At 46.3% G+C, this 21,350-nt stretch overlaps 3 protein-coding genes across 4 annotated transcripts in view; all 3 read right to left on the bottom strand.

Moving 5' to 3' along the window:
* Positions 1-1,913: 1,913 nt before the first annotated feature.
* Positions 1,914-11,051, bottom strand: ATP6V0E1 (ATPase H+ transporting V0 subunit e1). The gene is made up of 4 exons (XM_085236816.1): positions 10,851-11,051; positions 9,127-9,174; positions 5,149-5,281; positions 1,914-2,415 (listed from the first exon to the last, which is right to left on the bottom strand). The coding sequence occupies exons 1-3, from the start codon at positions 10,952-10,954 to the stop codon at positions 5,188-5,190; spliced, it is 246 nt and encodes an 81-aa protein (XP_085092942.1). The 5' UTR covers positions 10,955-11,051; the 3' UTR covers positions 1,914-2,415; positions 5,149-5,187.
* A 768-nt stretch (positions 11,052-11,819) lies between these two features.
* RPL26L1 (ribosomal protein L26 like 1) lies at positions 11,820-16,754 on the bottom strand. The gene is made up of 4 exons (XM_003210284.5): positions 16,611-16,754; positions 15,439-15,611; positions 14,825-14,965; positions 11,820-11,991 (listed from the first exon to the last, which is right to left on the bottom strand). Exons 2-4 carry the CDS (start codon positions 15,604-15,606, stop codon positions 11,863-11,865), a joined length of 438 nt encoding a protein of 145 aa, XP_003210332.1. The 5' UTR covers positions 15,607-15,611; positions 16,611-16,754; the 3' UTR covers positions 11,820-11,862.
* Positions 16,755-17,567: 813 nt separating this feature from the next.
* The window catches only part of ERGIC1 (endoplasmic reticulum-golgi intermediate compartment 1), a 57,893-nt gene continuing 54,110 nt past the window's right edge, over positions 17,568-21,350 (bottom strand). For both annotated transcript variants that reach the window (XM_085236813.1, XM_085236814.1), the window contains one exon: positions 17,568-21,345. In XM_085236813.1, coding sequence (XP_085092939.1) covers positions 21,238-21,345 — 108 coding nt within the window. In that variant the 3' untranslated portion in view covers positions 17,568-21,237. The remainder of the gene's footprint in view (positions 21,346-21,350) is intronic.

Here is a 21,350-nt window from a genome sequence, read left to right as displayed (position 1 = left end):
CAAAGCACTTTCCTGTGCAGGTGTTCTGTCAGCACTGTTTGGGCAGTTCAAACAAGCTAAAAGCACGTAATGCGGCACTGACTGAAACACAGAGGCTGTCAGCGTTTGTGACCTGAAGCTCCAAGATGTCTCTATGGAGTCTGCCTCCTTAACCCTCCATATTTTATATTTAACCTCTGAAAAACATCAAAACACACCTGGAAGTCAGACCATTCCCCTGCAGATGCTGGCTTTCTATCTGTTTCAAGCACTAGCAAGCTTTCCTCATGTATATTTTAACATTTTCCATTGTCTTCTGCTGTCACAAAGCAAGAAACTGTCACAGGCTTTGATACCTGCATTGTGTGTTAAACACCAGCGATTGAATCTGTCTGTTCTAATTTCCTGCAGTCATGCAAAATAAAACCTTCTCAGAAGCCGCGTTAATTCCTGGCACACATGCAGCAGACGATCACAATGCAGACAACAGAACACACAACGTTCAGCAGAACAGAAATAAAACATTATCTCGTAACTTATTTAATCATGCTACTTGTGGGTATCTGTTCCAGAGGAAATATTAAGCATTCAGATAAAGGGAAATTTCTTTATCTGGAAAGCATCTAAATATAAATGCAAAGTATGGCTTGTTTGCTCCGGCTTTAATTAGCTCTTAGCATTAGATTCACCAGCAGCAAAACATCAAAACACACCCCAGGACCTAGTTTACTTTCCTGTTTCTTCAACAGCGATCGCTTGAAACCTAAAATGGAAAGCTTGTTTTAAACGACGACAAAAAAAAAGGTTAAAATGCCAATGTAACAATACCACTTCTAGTCAGTGGATGTTTTCCTTTTGGGTTACTCACCTGACTTTAAATTCGACAGCAGATCAATGTATTTAAGAACTCCCTAACAGTGTCTTGATGTCATAAAGGGAGGGAAGGAGAAATGCTTCAACATATCTTATCCCTCTCCCCACACAATTAAAAAAATACCTATTTTTCACTAAGCTCACTCTGGATTCCAATTTTCTTAGGAATTCTTTTTCCACAAACTATGTGGCATGGTGGAGTACAACTCCTTGCATGTTAAAATACAGCTTTCAATACTAGTTAACTTGGAAAAAAAATAATAATCACCATTCCAGTCCCAACAGTCATTGTACTTATTTATACTACCAAGTGTTACTGCTTCTGCAATTCATGCTGCCTGTTTCTGATTACCACGTTACTGCCTTTTGTAAGGATTTCAGAATTTCCTGTACAGTAATGAATACCATCCCACCAAACAAGTTAACTGCATATTTAGAAGGAAAAAATGCTCCATCCCTATGCATAACAATATAACAAAGCAAGGCAAAACTGCTAGTTTTCTGGACTTGATTTAAGGAGCTAAGAAAGTATACGTGTAGACTCCTGCAAATGAAAGCAGGGTTTGTATTTCTGAAGTTATTCCTTGGCAAATGACTGACTCGATTCACCCCCAGAGCTGCAGCAGCCCTCTATGTGGGCTCTGCCCCTCCACCTTCCCCCCCCATCCCACGTGCGTATGTCACCCCACCTAATACCACTGTTGTGACTTCAGCTCACTCCACACTGCTCGCTACTATACACGACCTCCAAGAAGGCCAGGGAGTAAATTCACCTCCTGTCAAAGCCACTATTTACACTCGATTCAAGCCAGTCACATCACCTCTGCTAGTTAGCCCTTCTGGGATCAGACAGTGAGAAGCTCACGGAGGAGAGGCTCTCAAGCAAACACTGCTCCCTGCAGAACTCGTCAGTCATGTTGTTGTTTTAGAGCTACCCGAGAAGTGTGGGTACAGGCAGCAGTGTGCTCCTTCAGCACAGCAGCAGTCCCAGCTGAACGCCAGCTAACTGCTGCACAATTAAAACAGTGGAAGAGTTAAACATGGCACAAGAGCATTCCATATAAAGCAGAAGATTACTTTTATTTCCCGGTATGAGAAATTTAAGACCACATTTCCCAAAACCACAACTCCTTTTAAAAAATAAATGCCATCAACATGTGGCAGCATTGTTTCTCTCTCCTCATACAGTTTCATTTCTTTTAAAGACATTTCTTTTCAAGTGCAGTCAAACAGAACAGGAATGAACAGCTAGAGACAAACCTCTGAGATACAGCATTCCTACAGAGCAAGTAAAGTGCACAGGGAAGCTGGCAATGTCCCTGTAGAAACTTTAGAAACTTTAATCATACCTGAAGTTAACAGATAAAAGTGTACAGTACTGAAGGAGTCAGGTTAGGCACACTGTTAGGTCGTAAAGTAGGAAAAATAGAGGGCTTTCACCAAGCCATCTGAAGCACAATGTACGCGTTAAGGCATTAATGCAGGACTGGTATCCAACCAGGTATGTTAAGGGCATCTTTGGATCTGTGGAGGTTTTTCATCTGAAGGAAATCTCTTCTTTACCTGCAAAGCAAAAGGCAATTTAATTATTTGCTTCCATGGAGGTGATTAACTAGTTGAAGACCCAGTTGTTGAGTTATCCACAACTATTTGCATTCCACAAACGCACAAAAAATTATCGAGAACTGCAGGTAATTTATTTTAGGAGATTAATCTCTCCTTCCTTTCTTTCTTCATGGCTTAATTTGCTGAAGTTACTGCAGTTACAGAACTATTATGCCTCCAGAGAGGTTTAAATATGTCTGCAGTAAGAGCATCCAGTCATCTAGATGATGGACCTTCTTGCACTCGCATAAAGGCAGTTCCTGGTCTGAGAATACAGACTGCAGTGACAAATTTCAGACGAACAGTGGGCATTACATCTCACTGATTAAAAGGAAAGAGGCTACAGCCCATATTTAGTAGAGCTGCGTGTTGTTACGTATTGCTCTCAAGCCACGAACATGGTTATATAGACAGTCATCTCAGACATCATCATCATTTAAATTAGAGGGATAGTGACCACAGAGAAATACCAAGCAAGTCAGCATCTGTAGGCACTCCTCATTAGGATGTGGTAAGCATCCCACAAGTATTTTTCAGCCTGCTCTATTAGTCAAGTGAAACAGGTTTGCTTATACTTATCTTCCTTTTTAAACACAGTCTCTCTTCCCTGGTAGTTACCACTTCATTCTCTGTAACTGCAACCTGCCCATAGTAATCCATCCACAGCTCAGCTGAAGGAGAGATTGGAGGCAGAAACGAACACAGCGTACGCAACTCGAACGCTGCCAAAGCACATCTTAAAAGCCAAAAATAACTGGGCAAAACCAGAAACGGTGGATGCATTTATGGAGTGCTGTGCAATGTCACAGAGATAACGCAGCTCCTTCAGATGTAATCTAACTGACAGCTCCTGCCTAGTGAGAAACTCATCCAGAGCCTTCAAGTGCATCAGCACACAGCAGTGCCAGACGCTGCAGCCCGGCTCACCCAGCACTGCACAAGTAATTCTAATTCAACCATGGAGCAGCTTATTTCTACCTCAAGGCAAGAAAGAACATGGTAGCTAACAGTGGAGCATTATCCTATACTATTTTTTTTTTTTTCTTAAAGCAGTCTTTTTCCTAAGGAAATGAACTTTCATTTCATTCCAAAATTAAGTCAACGAAACCAGACGTATTTAAGATTAAAAAAAACTACTTCATATTACACAATGAGTGCTACATACAACTTGCATTCTCCATTTGAAAGTCTAAAAATGTCAGCTCCTCACATCGGTGTTCTGTCCGCCCCAGACTGCATTGGATCCCTGTCTTCCACAGCGCAAACGTACTGCAGCTCTCTGGGAAACACTTCTCTCCAAGGGGTGAAAGCAGAGCAGGGTAAGCCCCCATCCTCTCTGCAGACATTTAGTCTACGGACACCGTAACCCAACTCCCGTTTGTCTTTGCTGGTAGCAACACCCAGTTCATCTATCAGCCAGATAAGCCCACATTTAAAATCCAAGGCATCTACTTGTTCAGATAATTACAGTTCAATTTTAGGTCTCAGGGAACCATGGGATTCAGGAATCCGTGTGCCCAGTACCAGAATAGATTGCTCTCTGCTTCTGCCAACTAATTTTGTGTTAACACACGCGAGCAGTGGAAATGCACCTGGGAAATTCAGTTTGACTGATGTACTTAATCACAGCCTCCACCCGAAGCAGGACCAAGTCTACCTTTAGCTTCTGCTTGATGCTTAAAAAAAGATGCAAGCGTACACACATCCCACAGTCTGACACTACCACAGCTCAGATGAATCCTACTTTGAATCTGCAGAGCTTTGCTTCAGGGTAGATTTACAGACTGCTCTACAGCCAGCATTTAATTGAACTATAACATCAATTGTCATTTGTCTGCTGCTGCTGGACTCCTGTGAACAAAAGCAAAGGAATAGGCAACTGAACTGTAAAAGTGGGAGAAAAGCCACAGAAACAAGACAGGTAAAAAAGGTTAAGAGTGCTGAATTACTCAGTGCTACCAGTGTAAGAACTAAAACCACGGGTACTTCATTCCACAACAAAACCTTCACTCGAACATTTAATTCTAAATGCTGCCCTCACAGAGATACCTGAAGTCATCATGCTGCTTTTAATAAGGTCACACCAGGAGAGGCCTGAAGAAACGCCACAATAGCATTCCAGCAGCACTGCCAGGTAAAGAGCAGCAGGCTCATCTGCCATTCAGGTTGCTCATACCACCATTAGGAACAGAAGAGCCACCTGCAGGTTGGGTGCTAATGCTCTGCATCGACAGGAGACTGAGAGCCACTGCTGCAATTCTCAGATTTCCCCAGTGAAAGAACAACACTGTGCTCTGCCTTGGGAATCAATGCTTGGATGAGAGGCTGCTTGGCTGGAAGAGGGGCTTCATTAGTAAAAATGAGGAAATCCATTCATGCTAGCTGTTAATAGAAGAACGTTTCCCTTCCAGCTGGTTTTGGTAGGGTGAAGAAACGTAGTGTCTTCCCTACAAACACCTGTTTACTGAAAGCAGTCCCACACGCCATGATAGCAGAGGCAGTAACTGCACAGAAACTCAGCCTGGGCTTTTCACGGTGTCCGGTCACAATTAACAGCCGACATTTGTTTGGTTGCAATCTCTAGAAAGAGAGATTTCTCAGTCCCAAACCCCAGCAATTCTGAACCCCTGCTTCCACTGCTGCTGAGCCATTTAACACACCAAATGCATTAACAGATCTGACCATACTCACCCAGTCAGAGCAGTGCAGCACAGCAGGGAACCACCATCCTTAAGGCCAGTGAACTTTAAGGTACCAGATCGTGTCATTGCTCAGCTGCGGCCCAAAGAGGGGGTTGAGCTGAGCCAAGATTGCAATCAGCCAACTGCAAGACAACCAAACAACCCGAGAAAGAGAACATCAGCCAAAGGACACAGCTTATGGTATAGGGAGGGCTGGGCCAAAGCACACGACCTATCAGAGGGGAAAAGACAGTGTTTTGGAAGGTGTAGTATCAGAGCAAAGTCATGCTCCAGCTCACATGCACACTGGATACTATCAATGAAGACCTGATACCACACCTGATACAAGTGGTCGTGGCCAGCCTGCAGCAGTACAGAACCACCTGACAGCATTTCTCCCACGTACTTCTCCTTTGCCAGGAAATACGTGAAACGTATGGGTTCAGAATATAGAAACACAAAAGAGTTGGCTCTTTTCTTGGTGCCTTTGAAGCATCCTTTAAAGGACAGAAAAAATATACGAGAAAACTGCTCTTTCTCACTGGCCATTATTTTCAGTGTGTTGCAGACCCCTCTGGCAAGCCTGGAGCAGGACTACTCAGAAGACACACAGGAACAAAAAATAATCATCAATCAGTGTGACAACAAACCCCTGTGCTCAGAGCCGGGGATTCTGTCAGTGGAGCAGCTCACAAAGCAGCACGGCAGGAGCCACAGCCACCACCCAGAACAAGAGGAATGCAGCCTGTGGAAAACATCCAGGAAAGCTAAACAGAAATAAATACTCCACTGTTACGAGATACATTTGCTTTGTAAATATTACAAGGTTCAGAAAGAGTCGTGAATGCTTCCATGGATTTAAATCTACATTAAATACTAACTGTATAAACACATTTAGTGCACACACACTGGTTCATCTATCTGCTATTTCTAGAACGCTTTGTAAGGAGGAGAAAAAGCAGAGCGGCTTTGTAATGGGAGCTGCCACAAATGTATCAGAGTGCTTAGGCAGTCATGGAAAATTCCACACAAACCTTGATGCTCTGAGCAGCGGACGAGGCGCAGGTCAGCTGGGAGGCGGCTGGAACAGCCACAGGGAAGGATGCTGGCCAGGCTTAAAGAAAACGCACCCACCCTCTTACAACTGACAAGTATTTATTTTCCATGCTGCTTTTAGTTTTGCACAAATTAGGGCTCCTGTTAACGAAGAGCAGACCTGCAGCAGTCTATCGGCCACGCAAGCCTTGCAACACAGAGCAGCATTCACAGAGCAGCTAGAACAGCAGCAAGGTACCAATGGGAGCAGCCAACAGCTGTCAGGTTGACATCCTTCAGGTTTGCTATTAAGGTAAAAGCAAATTAGCTCTTGGAAATCAAACGGAATTTATTTTGCAATGGTTAATTAGAGGCAGAAGAAAGGGGTGCCAGAGCACTGTGCCATCTGCCTGCAGCGTCCTGAGCTAACAGCAGTGGGAGGAGGACAGGAACACCAAAAGCCTGTTAAAGCACATTATTCTCCTCCCTCTGTACCCGAAGGAAGGAACTCTGTGCACCAATCTCTCACCTCTCCATGCCTCCAAAGATCAGCTCAGCATGGCTGTGAATTAAATGAGCTGGAAGCACATTCCGAGTATCGGCGTGACCCAGCTGTACAGCCACGCTCCAGGCAAGCACCAGGCACTTTCCAGAAGCCATTTGTTGGGGCTGTGCTGGATGCCCAAGCTCTGAGACACAGTGGCACTACAGGTCAATAGCACACACCTCCTACTCACACTGCTGGCACCAAAGGGCTGAAAGCACAGCCAGGCACCGAGCCCTGCGGCTCCCCAGCACTTAAGATAAGCCAGGGAAAAGCTTTCCCTACATATTGCTGAAGTGATGCTGCTCGATAGAGCGATTTATCGTGACAGCACAACACAAAATGCAGCGTTCCAAGTGGAACAAAGCGAGCCTTGGCATGCAACAGCTCGTGTTCTGAGCTGCTAAAATCAGGTATGGCATTCGAGCCACCCACAGGTCCCCCAGCTCTGCCGGATACCGGTTATAACTGCTCCTGTTAATTACCCAGCTCATACAAGGAAATTAAAGTCCCTTCTGTTCTACCAGAAAGATTTCTGAAAGGTCCTTCTGCCATAACTGCCATCTGTCTGTGCTGTGTGTCACAAATTGAGGTCCTGTTATCTCTGTTTAAATGTCAAATTGGGCAAGCATCTTTTAATCCTCTACGAATCAGCAGCAAACCGTATCGCTTCTCAGACATCCTGTCCTCTGGCAGCAGGACATCATGGCACCGCTTCAGGCACTGCTTTGTAAACAGCAGAATAGATTCAGACCTTAAGAGCACCTCACAAAACGGTGCAACCCAGAATTTCTGCAGCAATAACTCTCTGTACACTTGGATTTTTCTTTTATCAGATTTCCGAGGCTTGTATATTCTCCTTCAAAAAGTGCTGTGGCACATCATCTGTACACAGATCACACACTTGCATGTGGAAAACCTTTGTACAGAAAAAGCAAATTAATACCATGCAATCAACATAGCTATTCAGAACGATCCCCTAAATCTAAACACAGAAATACGTACAAGGTGAACGTGACTGACTTTAAAAACCAGTTAACAGAAATTGAGTCTGATTTCTATGAGCGCAGCATGAAGGCTCTTGTTCATTGCTGGTGAGAATGCACAGCTAATGGAGGTGATCATGTTGAGAAACAGTATTTTGTAGTCAAGCAGTTGTTCTATCAAAGAGTGTTATTTGTAGCTGCTGCTGTTTCCACGGAAATAAATAGCAGACATTACTTTTGGAGCAATTTATGTATAACTTCTATTATATTTGGATATAATTATCGACAGCTTAGTAAGATTTTGCTGCTTCTCTTTTATCATGGCGTAACTGCAGAAAGGAAATACAGAACCCAGGTTACAACAGACAAAATGAAGAAGGAAGGCAGAGGAGCCCCCGCCCATTGCCAGGTAAAAGCAGATTATCAATCACACTAATGAGATTTGTAATGGATCTGCTTCAGTGCAGAAACCACTAAGCTGAGAAGTGAAATACTTCAGAGCTCTGTGACAAATCCCACACCATCATCCTGAAGTTCTGAGGCTGTCTCAGGGCCCTGACTTCACAGACACTGCCCAGCCTCAAAGAACAAGAGAATAAAACAATCCTGAACTCGGAGGAATTGAAAGAGTAGGTCACTATTTCTGTTAAAACACAGCGTAGGAAAGACCTCAGTGAGAAACAGAAACTTAAACACCACCAAAAAAAAGCACTCCCCCACACACTGCCAGCAGAGTCCTACAGCCACCCGAATGCTGCAGCTCCGTGAGAGGGAGCACCCAGGAGCCCACACTTCCACGAGCATTTGGGACCTGGCACAAGGTGAGGCTAAATAATTGGTACGCAGGACAGGGAGGCCTTCACAGCCTATATAAAGCTGGAGATCACATAACTAACATAAATCAAACGTCCATACAGCTTCAGGCAGCCCAGCACCTCTCCTGGAACGCAGCAAAAAAAGATGCAGAGAAAGAAGTCTGTGCTCTCCCGCAGACCCCAGGTACAGCTGGCTCAGCTCCTGACAAATGCATGCTATCAGGAGTGTATCAGTAATGTAAGTCAGTTTGTCTTCTACTCATTTTTATACAGAGAAAGCAGGCAGTGGCAGAACATACTGGTCACATTTAAAACAGAAATTGTTAATATATCAAAGTATCACAAGCGTGACAAATTATCTGGCATGTACAATTTGGCTAAAACAGGTGTCAGAGAACAACCAGAAGAATTTCCGTTTATTTTACTGCAGTCTCCATCACCACAAAAACATTTCCATCAGCAAGACTGGAGGTCTTTAGAATAGAGAATGCTAGGAGGTGTCACAGAACGGCACATGTCAAGATCTGATTCATTTGCTCAAATTTCCTCCTAAATTCTGTGCAGCGAAAATGTGCCTTGATAAGAGGCAAAGTGTTATTTATACTTACAACAGGTAGCAGCAAACAGCACACGTCACCAGCATTGTGTTGATAACACTGCAGAAAGGAAGGAAAGACACAGCTGGTTAGGTCTCATGTTATGACTGACCACAAGATATATAGGAATAACCACCAGGAATGAGTTCTGCTTTGATCACATGCAACTGACTCAGCATCAGCACTCTAAGTTCTCCCAGCTGAGCGAGCTGCAGGGGCCATGGCTGGGCACAGCTGACACAGCCTGGCCAGGCAGAAGTACAGCAGGAGTAAAATCTTACACAGTGTCCTTGCTCCATCTCACAGCCATTCGCACCAGCGAGTTATCAAAGCTGGATTTTCTGATGCCAACAATAAACTGTTTTCTCCATCTGCAATACTCTGCTGACAGAAGTTTCTAATTTCCTAAGTTTGTTTTGCTTTCTTTTGGGAAAGAAAATAACATCTCAAAGGCCCCTCGGATTTGTCTGCAGGCACAGCATTTTCTTTCTTGCCAAAAGAAAACTGAGACAGAAACCATCACTAAGGTGAGAAGGAACAGCCAAGCAGAGAGACTGACAGAGAGGTGAACCTGCAGCTTTGCACACAAACCAGCTTGAAATGGGAGGGAAGGGAATGAGAGTTTCTAATGCTGAGAGATCTGTGCAGCCCATGGAACTCAGCAGGAAAATGGAGGATTGTTTCTTTTTCTTCCAAAAAGGGATTTCCCAATACACACCAGTCCCTGAACTGAGTAGCAACACCTCTTGTTAGGACAGCAAGGTCCAACTCCTTCGTGACATGCATTAAAAGAATTCTCACATGTTATCCATCAACAATCAACTGTTCTTCTCCCACACAGAGCTGCACAGCCTGCATGGAGCTGCAGGAGCGGCCGTCTGCAGGCAGTGCCACAGACTGGAGACACTGCCTGGAAATGCTAACCCAGGCAACGAAAGCCATGGGCCAGTTAAGATCTAAGTTGACTTTTGCTAGAAAATGGATCAGCCTAATCCAACAGAGCTTTCTGCGGGTGTTCCTGGTTGGATTTTCGTCTCTAAAATGAAGAGCAATCAGTGAATACAGTGTTACTGTAGCATCAGGAGACAGCAGTGCTGCAGTCACCTTTGTTAAATGATCAAATTTGAGCAGAATTGTAGGTCATCTGCTGGCGTCCCTCCCCTGCTTTCCAACGCTTAGGGACGCATCTAGAAGATACTTCAGAGACACCCCCGAGAACAGAAAAGTTTCCAGGCACAAAACCCACTCAGGTCCAAAAGAGGCAACAAAGAGCCGAGCCGAAGGGACGGGGCTGAGGACAGTTCCTTCAGGGTTAGAGAAACAGCGGCGGGAGAGCCTGTTAGTTAGTGCCTGTTAGTGCCTGCGGAGCAGAGGGACGTCAGAGAGAGGAAGCGACAAGAAGCCGTCACGTCCCGGGGCGCAGACGCAACACGCGGATCCTCCACCAGGGCCGCGCCGTCCCCGCCCGGCGCTTCGCTCCGAGGCCCTACGGCAGCTGCTGCAGCCCCTCCGTGCGGGACAGCTCGGCGCTGCGGGCCGGGAGCGCGAAGGAAGAGGAAGTCGCGCCCGCAGGGCCGCCCGGGCCCCGCTACGGCACCACGGCTCCGAACCGCGCTGTGCGGCGCGCGGAAGAGCGCGGCGAGAACCACGCGGCACCGAGGGCGCGGAGCGGCACGGCCCGCCACCGCGGTTACGGGCGCGGAGGAGAAGGGCCCCGCCGGCCGCCGGCCACTCACCCGCGGTTGGGCCCTTTGGGCACGAGCCACGGCAGGACGCCGCCGACCACCCCCCAGAAGACGGTCATAACGATGATGGGCACCGTCAGGCCACCGTACGCCATGGCGGGGCTGCGGCGGAGCGGAGCGCGGCGCCGGGCGGTGCCCGATCGCGGCCTCGCCGAGCAGCGCCCCGCCCCGCCGGCCAATCAGCGGCCGCCACGTCACCCGAGCGCGAGGCGGTGCCGTTTGCGGCGCGCGGCGCCGTGCGGGAGGCGGGGCGTCGGGAGGAGCGCTAACGGGAACCGAGCGTCTCGTCAGCGGAGTGAGACGAGTCGGGATGAAAGCGAATAACGTGAGGCTGCGTGCCTGCACGCCGATAAAAGCCGCTCAGGCAGCAGCTGGGTTCCCTCCGTTGGCGGTCAGAAAGCACGCGCGGCTCACCTGATCGCAGGGCTCTGTGCTGCAGCGCACCTCTCAACGTTACGCGCGCAAAGCTGGAACGGCCCGCATTCGTCTCCCAGCACAGCGCGAACACAGCGAGCCCTTCAGCCCTTCCCTTTCCCGAAGCACGGCCCTGCAGCCCCCCTTGTGGCACCTACGTAAGGGATTCGGATGCCGTGCTGTAAGTCTCGTGCAAGTGGTGGGGCACAGCACGCCCAGCCACCTCCTACATCTCCAAATGCAAGGTAAAATATGAAATGCGTGCAGTCTGCAGAACGTTCATTTTAAACTGTGGGCATTTCTGAGTGTTAGACATCAGATGAAAGACGGACAGACAGACAGACACACCCACTGCTGTGTTTTCAGGACTGCACCACTCTAACTTTAGCTAAGTCACACGTCTGTGGAAGAAGCCTGTTTTCAGAAGTAAGAAAGGCTTACAAAGCATTTTTGAAATAGGCACCTTTAAAACATGAGAAAGTATTTTAAAACTGACCAAACACCCTGCACCGAAACTCCCTAAAGGAGAAGACACGCAGCAATACGTTTAATTTTAACAGTTCTTTAATGGTGTCAAATAGAAAGCCATCTACTCTTGCATCTTTTCGATTGTTTCTTCCTTGTATTTGCCCTTCTCCTTGCCAACCTGGCGAGACTTTGCTTTACGCTCCAAGATCTTCTTGCGGTCTTTGTCCAGTTTTAGCCTTGTGATCACCACCTAGAGAAAGGAAAAGAAATCAGCCATCGGCATTCCAAGCACAGCAACCTGCCAGCAGCAGTAACAGCACAGCTGTGGGCTGCCTAACTGCTGGAATAAAATTGAGGGATTGAACTGCCTACAAGTTTCCCAACTTCTCCACATCCATTCAGGGAATCAGAATATATGCACAATGGCTTGCATGCACAGCCACAACATTCTAACCCACTGAAGAGCAGCCACTTTTCTGCCCAGCTACAAAGTAATCGCACTGGAGTAAGCCTGATTTTATTATTTCATTGGAACATTTGCCATTACACCAGGTGCTGCTCAGATATGATGGGTGATGCAGCAGCACAGCTGATGCCTGCTCCCAGCAGCACAAAGGAACACAACGGACCATCAGGCCTCGAGGGAATGCCCAAAGCTGCTGCAGGGAGGGTGAGATTGGTGATCAGGACTCGCTTCTCCGTGCACAGAACGGTCAGGCATTGCAGCAGGTTGTGCAGTGAGCTGCTGGAGTCACCATTCCTGGGGGTGTTCAAGAGACGCGGGGGCATGGTTTAGTTGTGGACTTGATTTTAAGGGTCTTTTCCAACCTAAATGAATCTAAGTTTATTTAAATTTGTCCATGTTTTAAACAGTGCTAAGCTTCAGAACACTGGCAAACCAGGCTGCATGCTGCTGCTGGTCACTGTCATATCACTGCTGTACTGCTTGGAATCACCAATCCATCTAGCTTAGCTAGATGGAACAGCAGAAATCCACACACGTCTGACTCACACAAAGTCATCACCTTCATGAACCAGACCTGCTGCTGACCAGCTGAACGTGGACAGCTGATATCAAGTTAGTAACACGGAGAGACAGACACAAGATAATTTGTGCAAACCATTTGCTACTGGATCCTTAATTTGTAACAAAACTGATTTTCAGTCCCTGGGTATCCTTCAGTTCCTTCTCTGGCCACAAAATTGGCAAAGAACTAAATATTTTGTATAACTGAAAGCAATACTTTAAAAAATACACTGAGGTAATCAAATCTTAAAAACCCATGTAGGCTTCAGTACAGCTGTGTGCTCCTGGTTAGTTCCACAGTACAGCAAGCTCTCAGGAATTAACTTCCATTAATTCCTACCTACCTCATCCCACTGCAAGTCTGCAGCTACACACTGCCCTTCAACTAATAACTACAGTCTTCATACAGAGCTTTTTCAAGTCCAATTTCCAGTGCAACAGAGCATTCACAGCAATGAAGGAGCAGCACAAACCTCGGTATTACCCACTATTTACCAGAGGAGTAATATCCAACTATATGCACACTGGTTCCACCACAATGTCACCCTGTACCTCAAATGTTATCACTGCACACAAGTCACTGTTGTTTTGGAATCACTCTGTTCTCCTTTTAAGTAACAACCATTCAGATCAGAAAACCTGCTACAACCAGCACTTCAATATACACGACAGGTCTGAAGCACTCCGATTTCATCTGCTTCAAACCAGGTTTTGGCTAAGCTTTCTGCTTACTTTAAAACGATTTGCTATTATGATCTAAACAGGCTTTGCCAGGTTTTCACTAACTCTGAATACTGTAGGATGGCTGGGCTGAGACCAATAGGATGAAGTTCACCAAGAACTGGTCCTGCTGGGTCCTGCACTACGGCCACAACCCCAGGCAGTGCTACAAGATTGGTGCAGTGGCTGGAAAGCTGTGTGGAAGGACAGATCTGGGGGTGTTGGTCAACGCTTGGCTGAGCGTGAGCCACCACTGAGCCTAGGTGGCCAAGAAGGCCAATGGCATCCCAGCTTGTATCAGAAGTAGTGCTGCCAGCAGGAGCAGGGAGGTGCTTGCTCCCCTGTACACAGCCCTGATGAAGTTGCACCTTGAGTACTGTGTTGTTTTGGGCCCCTCACTACAAGAAACACACTGAGGCCCTGGAGTGTGTCTGGAGAAGGGCAGTGAAGCTGTGAGGGGTCTGGAGCACAGCCCATGTGAGGAATGGCTGAGGGAGCTGGGAATGTTTAGAGAGACACTGGGGAGACCTTATTGCTCCCTATAACTGCCTGAAAGGAGGTTGTGGCGAGGTGGAGGTCAGCCTCTGCTCCTTTGTAACCAGTGACAGGATGAGAGGGAATGGCCTCAAATACACCAGGGGAGATTCAGGTTGTGTATTATGAAAAATTTCTTCTCTGAAAGAGCAGCAAGGTGTTAGAACAGGCTGCCCAGGGAGGTGATTAAGTCACCACCTGTGGAGACAGACATTCAAGAACCATACAGATGTGGCACTGAGGACATGGTCAGTGGGGAAATATGGCCCATAGATGCACATTTGGACCAGCAGATCTTAGAGGTCTTTTCCAACTTCAGTGATTCTATGACTCTATGAAATCATTCCAGGCTGAAACTGGATTCAGACAAGATTAGTGCAGAATAGTCATAAGAACAAATCACCATTCTGAGCATCTATTGAAACATTTCAACCACTTCCTAAATCAGTGCAAATGCCATGTAGAAAAGATAAAGGATTACTCTAAATGATCCATCCCCTAAACAATCAATTAAAAAAAACTACCCATGCTTTAGGAGCTCAAACCTTTTCCAGAAAGTACTGTTAGAACATCCCAGTTTGCAACAACTCCAATAAATAAGCCTCAGAAAGCCCCTGCTTCCAAACATTACTTCTCTGTTAGCATGAGATTTAAAATCTCTTTGTTTATTATCAATGCACACCCCAAACAATCTCAATCCATCCATCAGGCAGTAACAAAGTTCTACCCATGCAAACAGCAGTTTCTTCATTTGCCAGCAAGGTCTCCCAGTGCCCTGCAGAGCTCCCTTCACAGCCCATACCTTGCTGGGATGGATGCCCACGTGCACAGTGGTGCCGTTGGCCTTCTCACGCTGCACACGCTCAATGTAGATGACGTACTTCTTCCTGTACACCTGCACCACTTTGCCGATCTGCTGCCCTTTGTAATGACCCCGGACAACCTAAACAAGGAGACACAAAGGATTCTTTCCCAGGACATTCAAAACACCCCTGTAGCAATTATCAGACCTTAAGGAACACAATATAATTATCCTAACCGAAAACCAGAACTGTAAACTCTAATTGTGTCAGCAAGAGATAAACTATTGGACAATTTAAATGATGGAGGAAAATGTAACGGATCAGAATTGTATCTTTTCCTCACTTGGCCTACAGTGAGGAATCAGTCTAATCAACCCACTTCAAATCTTTTCAACTAGGAAAAGTCCTTCTGCTGCTGCCAGCAGTTTGGGTTTCTCACATCTCCCAGCTCACTGATGTGAGGTCAGGAAACATTCCATAGGACAAATCTCTGACTACATCAATCCTTACTCTGCCCAGAGTTGTGGTAACGTTCTATGAACAACTTTGGTCCTAAAAAACAAAACACGATCAAAACCTGAAACGTGACTCAAACATCAGACAGCACAGCTACCTGGACTTCGTCATCCTTGCGGATGGGCATGGAGCGCACGTTGTATTTCTGCCGCAGCTCCTTGGACAGCGGGGAGGACATTATTTTCCTCCGGATGTGGGACGGGGCATTGAAGTGCCGTTTGCGGTTCTTGCTGCGGTCTGAAGTTACAAATGGGTTGAACTTCATTTTGGCTGCACAAAGAAAAGCAGTTTGAGAGACCTGTAAGTCACGCTTATCAGCTACACACATAAAGCAAAGCAAAACTTAAAAACACATTCTGACTTCATTTAATGCTTTTCCTCTCATTCCGAATTTGTATATCCATATAATTTAGACTTCAAACAAGGTTTAAGCCTTCCACGAGTGACCATGACTCCACGGACTGACAGATGTGCCTGTGTGCATACGAGACAGTATCTTGTAATGCAGAGTTCCCTGTAGTCACAAGTCAGGACACCTTACTGACTTCTATTCATTTCACACTGCTGCACACCTGCTTTGTTTAAGAGGTGAATGTGTATTGCAGGCTTCCCCTGACACGATGTTCACAAACCTTAGAGATCTCTAATAAGATGTAACACCAGACCTTGCAGCACACAACAGAGCACATCCGATCTCCTCCAACTCTTAACGGCTGCAGCGCTGGCCTGCGAGAGCTACACCCAACTGACACAGGCAGCACAAGGTGCTTCTGCTCAGCCACACGATCCAGGCCGCACAGCAGGCTGTGACACCCTGCAAACCTAAGACCAGAGGCGGCTGCCCACACTGCGTTAATCGAATCACCCATTAGCAGAGAAAGTATTAGAGGAATGACATCTATCCGGAGTCAGCAATCCAAACCGGCACCTGAGTGCAGTTCGGCCTGACTTCAGGCCGGAGTCGTGCCGGATCCGCCCACAATCCCTGGCCGAAAGCCCGCAGGGCCCTCACCCCCCCCGGGGCCCCTAAGCGCGGCGCAACCCGTTCCCCCATCAGCAGCCCCCGGGAAGGCTCAGGCCGCCCGGCGGCAGCGATAAGGCCTCAGGCGACCGAGCCCCCTCCCGTCCCCCTCCCGCTTCCTCGACCGGGCCCCACCGGGGCCGCCGCGGAGTCCCCATCACGCCTCAGGCACCGGGGAACAGCTCGGGGCCGCCCCGCGGAGGATGGCGACGGATTAAAAAAGTCCACCTCGGGCGCAGAAACCTCACCCGCTGCTGCCTCCGCGACAGTCCCCGGAAAAAGGAGGACGAGGCACTTCCGCTTCCGCAAGCGGCCGCCGGACCCGCGCCAAAGGCCATGCGAGAAGCCGGGACCGGCTGCGCCCCCTTGCGGCCGGAGGTCAACTGCGCAGGGCTGCTGGTACCCAGGCGGCATCTGCTGGGTCCCGGCCGGCATTCCAGCTCCGGTTCGCACCCAGACATCCTCTGGAAACCGCTCGGATTCAAATTTTTCAGCCCAGACCGCCATTGCGGTAACTTTCCTGCAACTGTGTGCACTGTCACTCCACCACTCCTTCACACCTAACGTACCTGCATGCACTGCCTGTGCTCCCAACAAACACTGTGCGATTACTTTGCTGCTCTCCCCGAGCACAAGTTTATTTCCAAGGAAATTATCTCACGGCAGAAGATGCTCACAGAAATGACCCAAACCACCCTCAGGGAGGAGCAGCACAGCACCTCGGGGGGGTTGGATTCCCGGAGGCAGGCAGGAGCCATCCCAGGCGGGATGCCCAAATTCACTGCGTGGAATGTTTCAGTATTTCATCTTAGCTAATTGCCTCAATGCATTTCCAAATACTTTGTGAAGCAAGGCTAAAAGGAAATTAAAGAGAGGAAGGACAAAAAAGTGTTACTTAAACACTGAGTGGGCGAAGCCAAATCTGAGCTGCAAGCACAAATCATTCACACACCGCACACCTCATTCAAGGAAACAAACGAGGAGGAGGTGAGGACACTCGGTGCTGTTCAAGCCCAGCACTGGATGTCCAGACATGACTCAGTGCTGATTACAACAGAGCCTCGTGGCAACTTTCCGCAGTGTGACCTGGCCTGAAGTGATTTCATTGTGTGATAACGCTCAGTTCATTGAAATAATTATTAAGAACAAACCAAAAAAAAAACCCTTTACGTTGATTTTGCAATGGCAGTGCAACAAGAAGCCAATCCAAACACAGAAGAGTTTTATTTTTAATTACAGAACTAAAAAAAAGCTAATAGTTTATTAACATAAGGTTGCAAATTAAAAGGGAGATGTGAAAACTCCTTAATAAACTCCATTGTAAAAATGCAAGATTTGTGCTTTACACGCTGCCTTGACACAGGGCAGGACAACAAACCCTGCCTGTTGAGAAATACCCCCCTGCCATCCTGCAGCTGAACCTCCAAACGGCTGTTCTAAAGCAGATACTCACTGCAGACATTTCCAGCTCCAACAGTTCTGCGTAACACACAAATAAAAAGCAAATTTAAACAAGAAATATTCCGGAAATTAATTCTAACCATTGCCATCTACACTGCAGATTTCGCTTTTTACAGAGCAGTAGTTGAATGCAAATATTTGATAGATCAAACATTCACAAACACACACTCATTTTTTTTTAACTTTTCATCCAATTTCTTTTTTTTTCCCCCAAAAGCTCCTCAGCAGCCCACACAGTGCCTATACCCTACAAAGCACAGCTCTGCAGCTTCCCCAGAGCTACAATTCTAACTCCAGTGCTGCAAAGCATCCTATACTGCACGTTCTCATTGCATGATGCAGCGTAGCTTCAGAGAGGTTTATTTAAACCAGAATATACACAAGCTGTACACATTTTACTTCCTACAGGGTTATTTCTCCTAGAAAACCACAAATATTTCTGTCAGAATACTGATTTGAAGGAGCAAATCCAAGCATATGGATGAACACCTACAAAAAATGGTTTTCCTTTCACTATGGCTTGAAAACATTTTTGCTTGCATTGATGTTTCAAAGTGTACCTATGCTCATTTTGCCCCTAAAACGTGTTTGAGACTGGAAGTGAAATGCAGTGACACGTATATGCACGGGGCAGTACAGCAGGAACCACCTCGCCTTCACATTTGGAGAGATTAAGAGTGAATCCTTCTGTAAACAAATGGTGCAGCAACATGATGTGATGCAGCTGGCTACATGCGAGGGATAAGCGTGCTGCAACGTACAGCAGACCTCAAAGTCAGCCTTGGCTTGGCAGCACTCAGAGGCTTTGCCCTGGCTCAGAGAACTAAGGTGCAGGCTGTTTCTTTTGCCAGAACTTGAGTACAATCTGATTTCCACATTTAGCAAAAATAAAAAAGTGATTTATTACATTATTGCAGTGGACGTTTTGGCAGTGAAAGCAAGTGCACCGAAGTATGCATCTGTTATTTCCAAAAAAAGCCAAACAATCTCAGTGATCTGGTTTAAGGAACTGGCCTGAACTGCACAGAAGGCAGCACTACATCCTGAGAGAGGAGGAGGAGGGCAGAAAAAGCACGCTGGGGGCATGAGAGACAGAGGCATTGCAACCAACTTCGCTAGTTCTGAGGAAATTCTAATAGGGGAAAAAACGTCAGAAAACTAAGAGCACAACTGTGCTAGAGATGCCTCAACAAGACATTAAAATTGCACCCTTGTAATCCACCAGGTTCACAAGGTACGAGCAAAGAGTCAGCAAATTCAAGAAGGAAAGACGAGGACATTTTTGCTTTAAGCTTCAGTTGGTGGCAGTAGATTGGAGGAAATCCTTCAGGCGGCAGCAGCAAGAATTGCAATGGAAAAACCCCAGGCTGCCGGCAGGCATCACTGCCACCTCGTGGGGACCGCTGACGGACAGACGGACGCGCACAGCAAAATGAAGACAAACATCTCATTTTCAAGTTGATTTTTGTAAATGGAAAAAATGTATAAAATCTATCCATACATTAATAGATACAGGAAGTTACACAATCCAGTTTACACCTAAAGGAACAGCAATCAGTCCATAATAAGAACAGGGAATATTCCAATGCTGTAACTTGTCAGAAGTCACTACAGGGCAGAGAATGGGTGTCTGTGTGTGGGGGGGGAGGTTGTTGGCCTTTTCATTTTTCTTTTTTGGCGTGTGTGTGTGTGGATAAAACTGGAGACCTTCCCTACTTCCAAAGCAGTGAGACAATTTCAACAGACACGTATTAGGAATACTTTTGAAATGCATCTGACTCTAGCATTAACACTGATAATTCAAAGATTCATATTATTCCAACATGATGTTTGGATACTTTTGCCTCCAGAAAAGGGCAATGGACAGTAGATACTACCCAAGAGAAATCCTGCACCTGTCTTAGACTTTATAGCACTGATTAAGGATTTTTATCCATTCTGGAACGCTTAAAAATCCATGTATCCTCAGCTCAGACACATACAAAGCATGCAGAGACAGTTACTAACCAAGGAACACCTAGGAGGCTATGGAAAATGGACCACTGGTCCATTGGTCAACTTTGTAGTGAACTCACACCAACCATTGCATGCAAGCCGCACCTGGCAATCGTTCTCCCCTTGCACCTAAAGTTACTGGAGGGCTCAGAAGACAAGGCCTGAACAAATGGGCATGGAAGTTCAGTACCACTTTAAGGAATAGAACAGAACAACTAGCAGGGGTGTTTGTGGGAATGCCTGCCCCGCTACTGCTGTACCTGTGGGTGAACAGTGTCAGTGTAGGGCTCAGAAAAGATGCCTGGCTGAATTGTAAAGAACAGGTAGGCACCTTAAACCATGAACAGACAGACTTCTGTGTTGTACAGGTGTATTCAATATACACACACAAAGCAAGACAGTAAGCTGTGCTCATTCACCCAGAAGGCTGCACCGTTTTTTTTCTGAACACACAGAATGGAAAACTGCTTTTCATAATAACAACAACAACAATAATAATAATGCAGAATGCAGTTCAGATTTCTGGGTGGTCTGTGTTTAAAATAAAAAAAAAACAAGAAGAAAACCAACAGAAGAAGGAATAAAAGCTAACACTGTAAAGACAACTACTCCCTTTCAAAGCAAAGGCCACATAAAACTGTGTTGCTCAGTTTGGTTTTTACTTCATGCCACCTGTAAACACAAGACTGGTATTCAGTTTCTGGGAAGAAATTAAATCGCTTTTACATCCAGAGTAAAAGGCCCTCCTCTGCCTGGACCACAGATTATCCAGGAAAAGGTAGCTGGGGGATGGTTTCTTCCTCAAATTTGTTCATTTCAGTAAAAAGGTCATATCTGAACCAAAGAGCTTTCCATAAAAGCACAAGACATTTCTTGATGTTATTTCTGCCCTCTGTCTCTAAGGCCTGCTATGGGAACTAACACTTTCCATTCCTCACCAACAGATACATCACCTTTTGGCACCAAGGGTGGAATTTCTTCCTAATGTATAATTCTCCTTTATATGTAAGTTGATTGTCTAATCATGCAAATCCAACAAATTCCAAAAAGTGCCACAAGACAGCTTAACTCTTTGCAATCTACTACCTAGCTTGTATACTGCCATAGGAACCTCCCCAAGAAGATGCTACTATCCTTACTTAGATCTGACAGTGTATTTCATATAGGGCATTTCAACTTCTCTTTCTGGGGGTACAGAATCAAAATCCAAGACATGATTGCATTAATTTTTGTTGTTTTGCTCTCAGAGCTCTGAAACGCATCGAGATTTCTTTGATTAGTTGAAGAGGTCTTCACTGAACAGCCTGATTAGAGAAAAACGCACTGATTCAATCAAATAGAAAATAAAGACAAAAACAGGTAGTGGTAGGTTTCTCAATCTTTGCTCCTGTCCTTGAAGACTAGTTTAGAGTTTCACTGCTACTGCATTTTCCCCAGCTGGATCTTCTTCCAGGCTTCTGATGCTGTGAAAATGCAGGAGTCCAGGATTCCAGCTACAGTAAATGTTCCCCCAATGATGGCACATATCTGAA

The sequence above is a fragment of the Meleagris gallopavo genome, chromosome 15 (assembly GCF_905368555.1).
Source record: "Meleagris gallopavo chromosome 15, MGAL_WU_HG_1.1, whole genome shotgun sequence".
NCBI classification, from domain to species: domain Eukaryota; kingdom Metazoa; phylum Chordata; class Aves; order Galliformes; family Phasianidae; genus Meleagris; species Meleagris gallopavo.
Note: the sequence above shows the minus strand (reverse complement) of the source record. Positions and strands in the feature narration are given on the sequence as shown.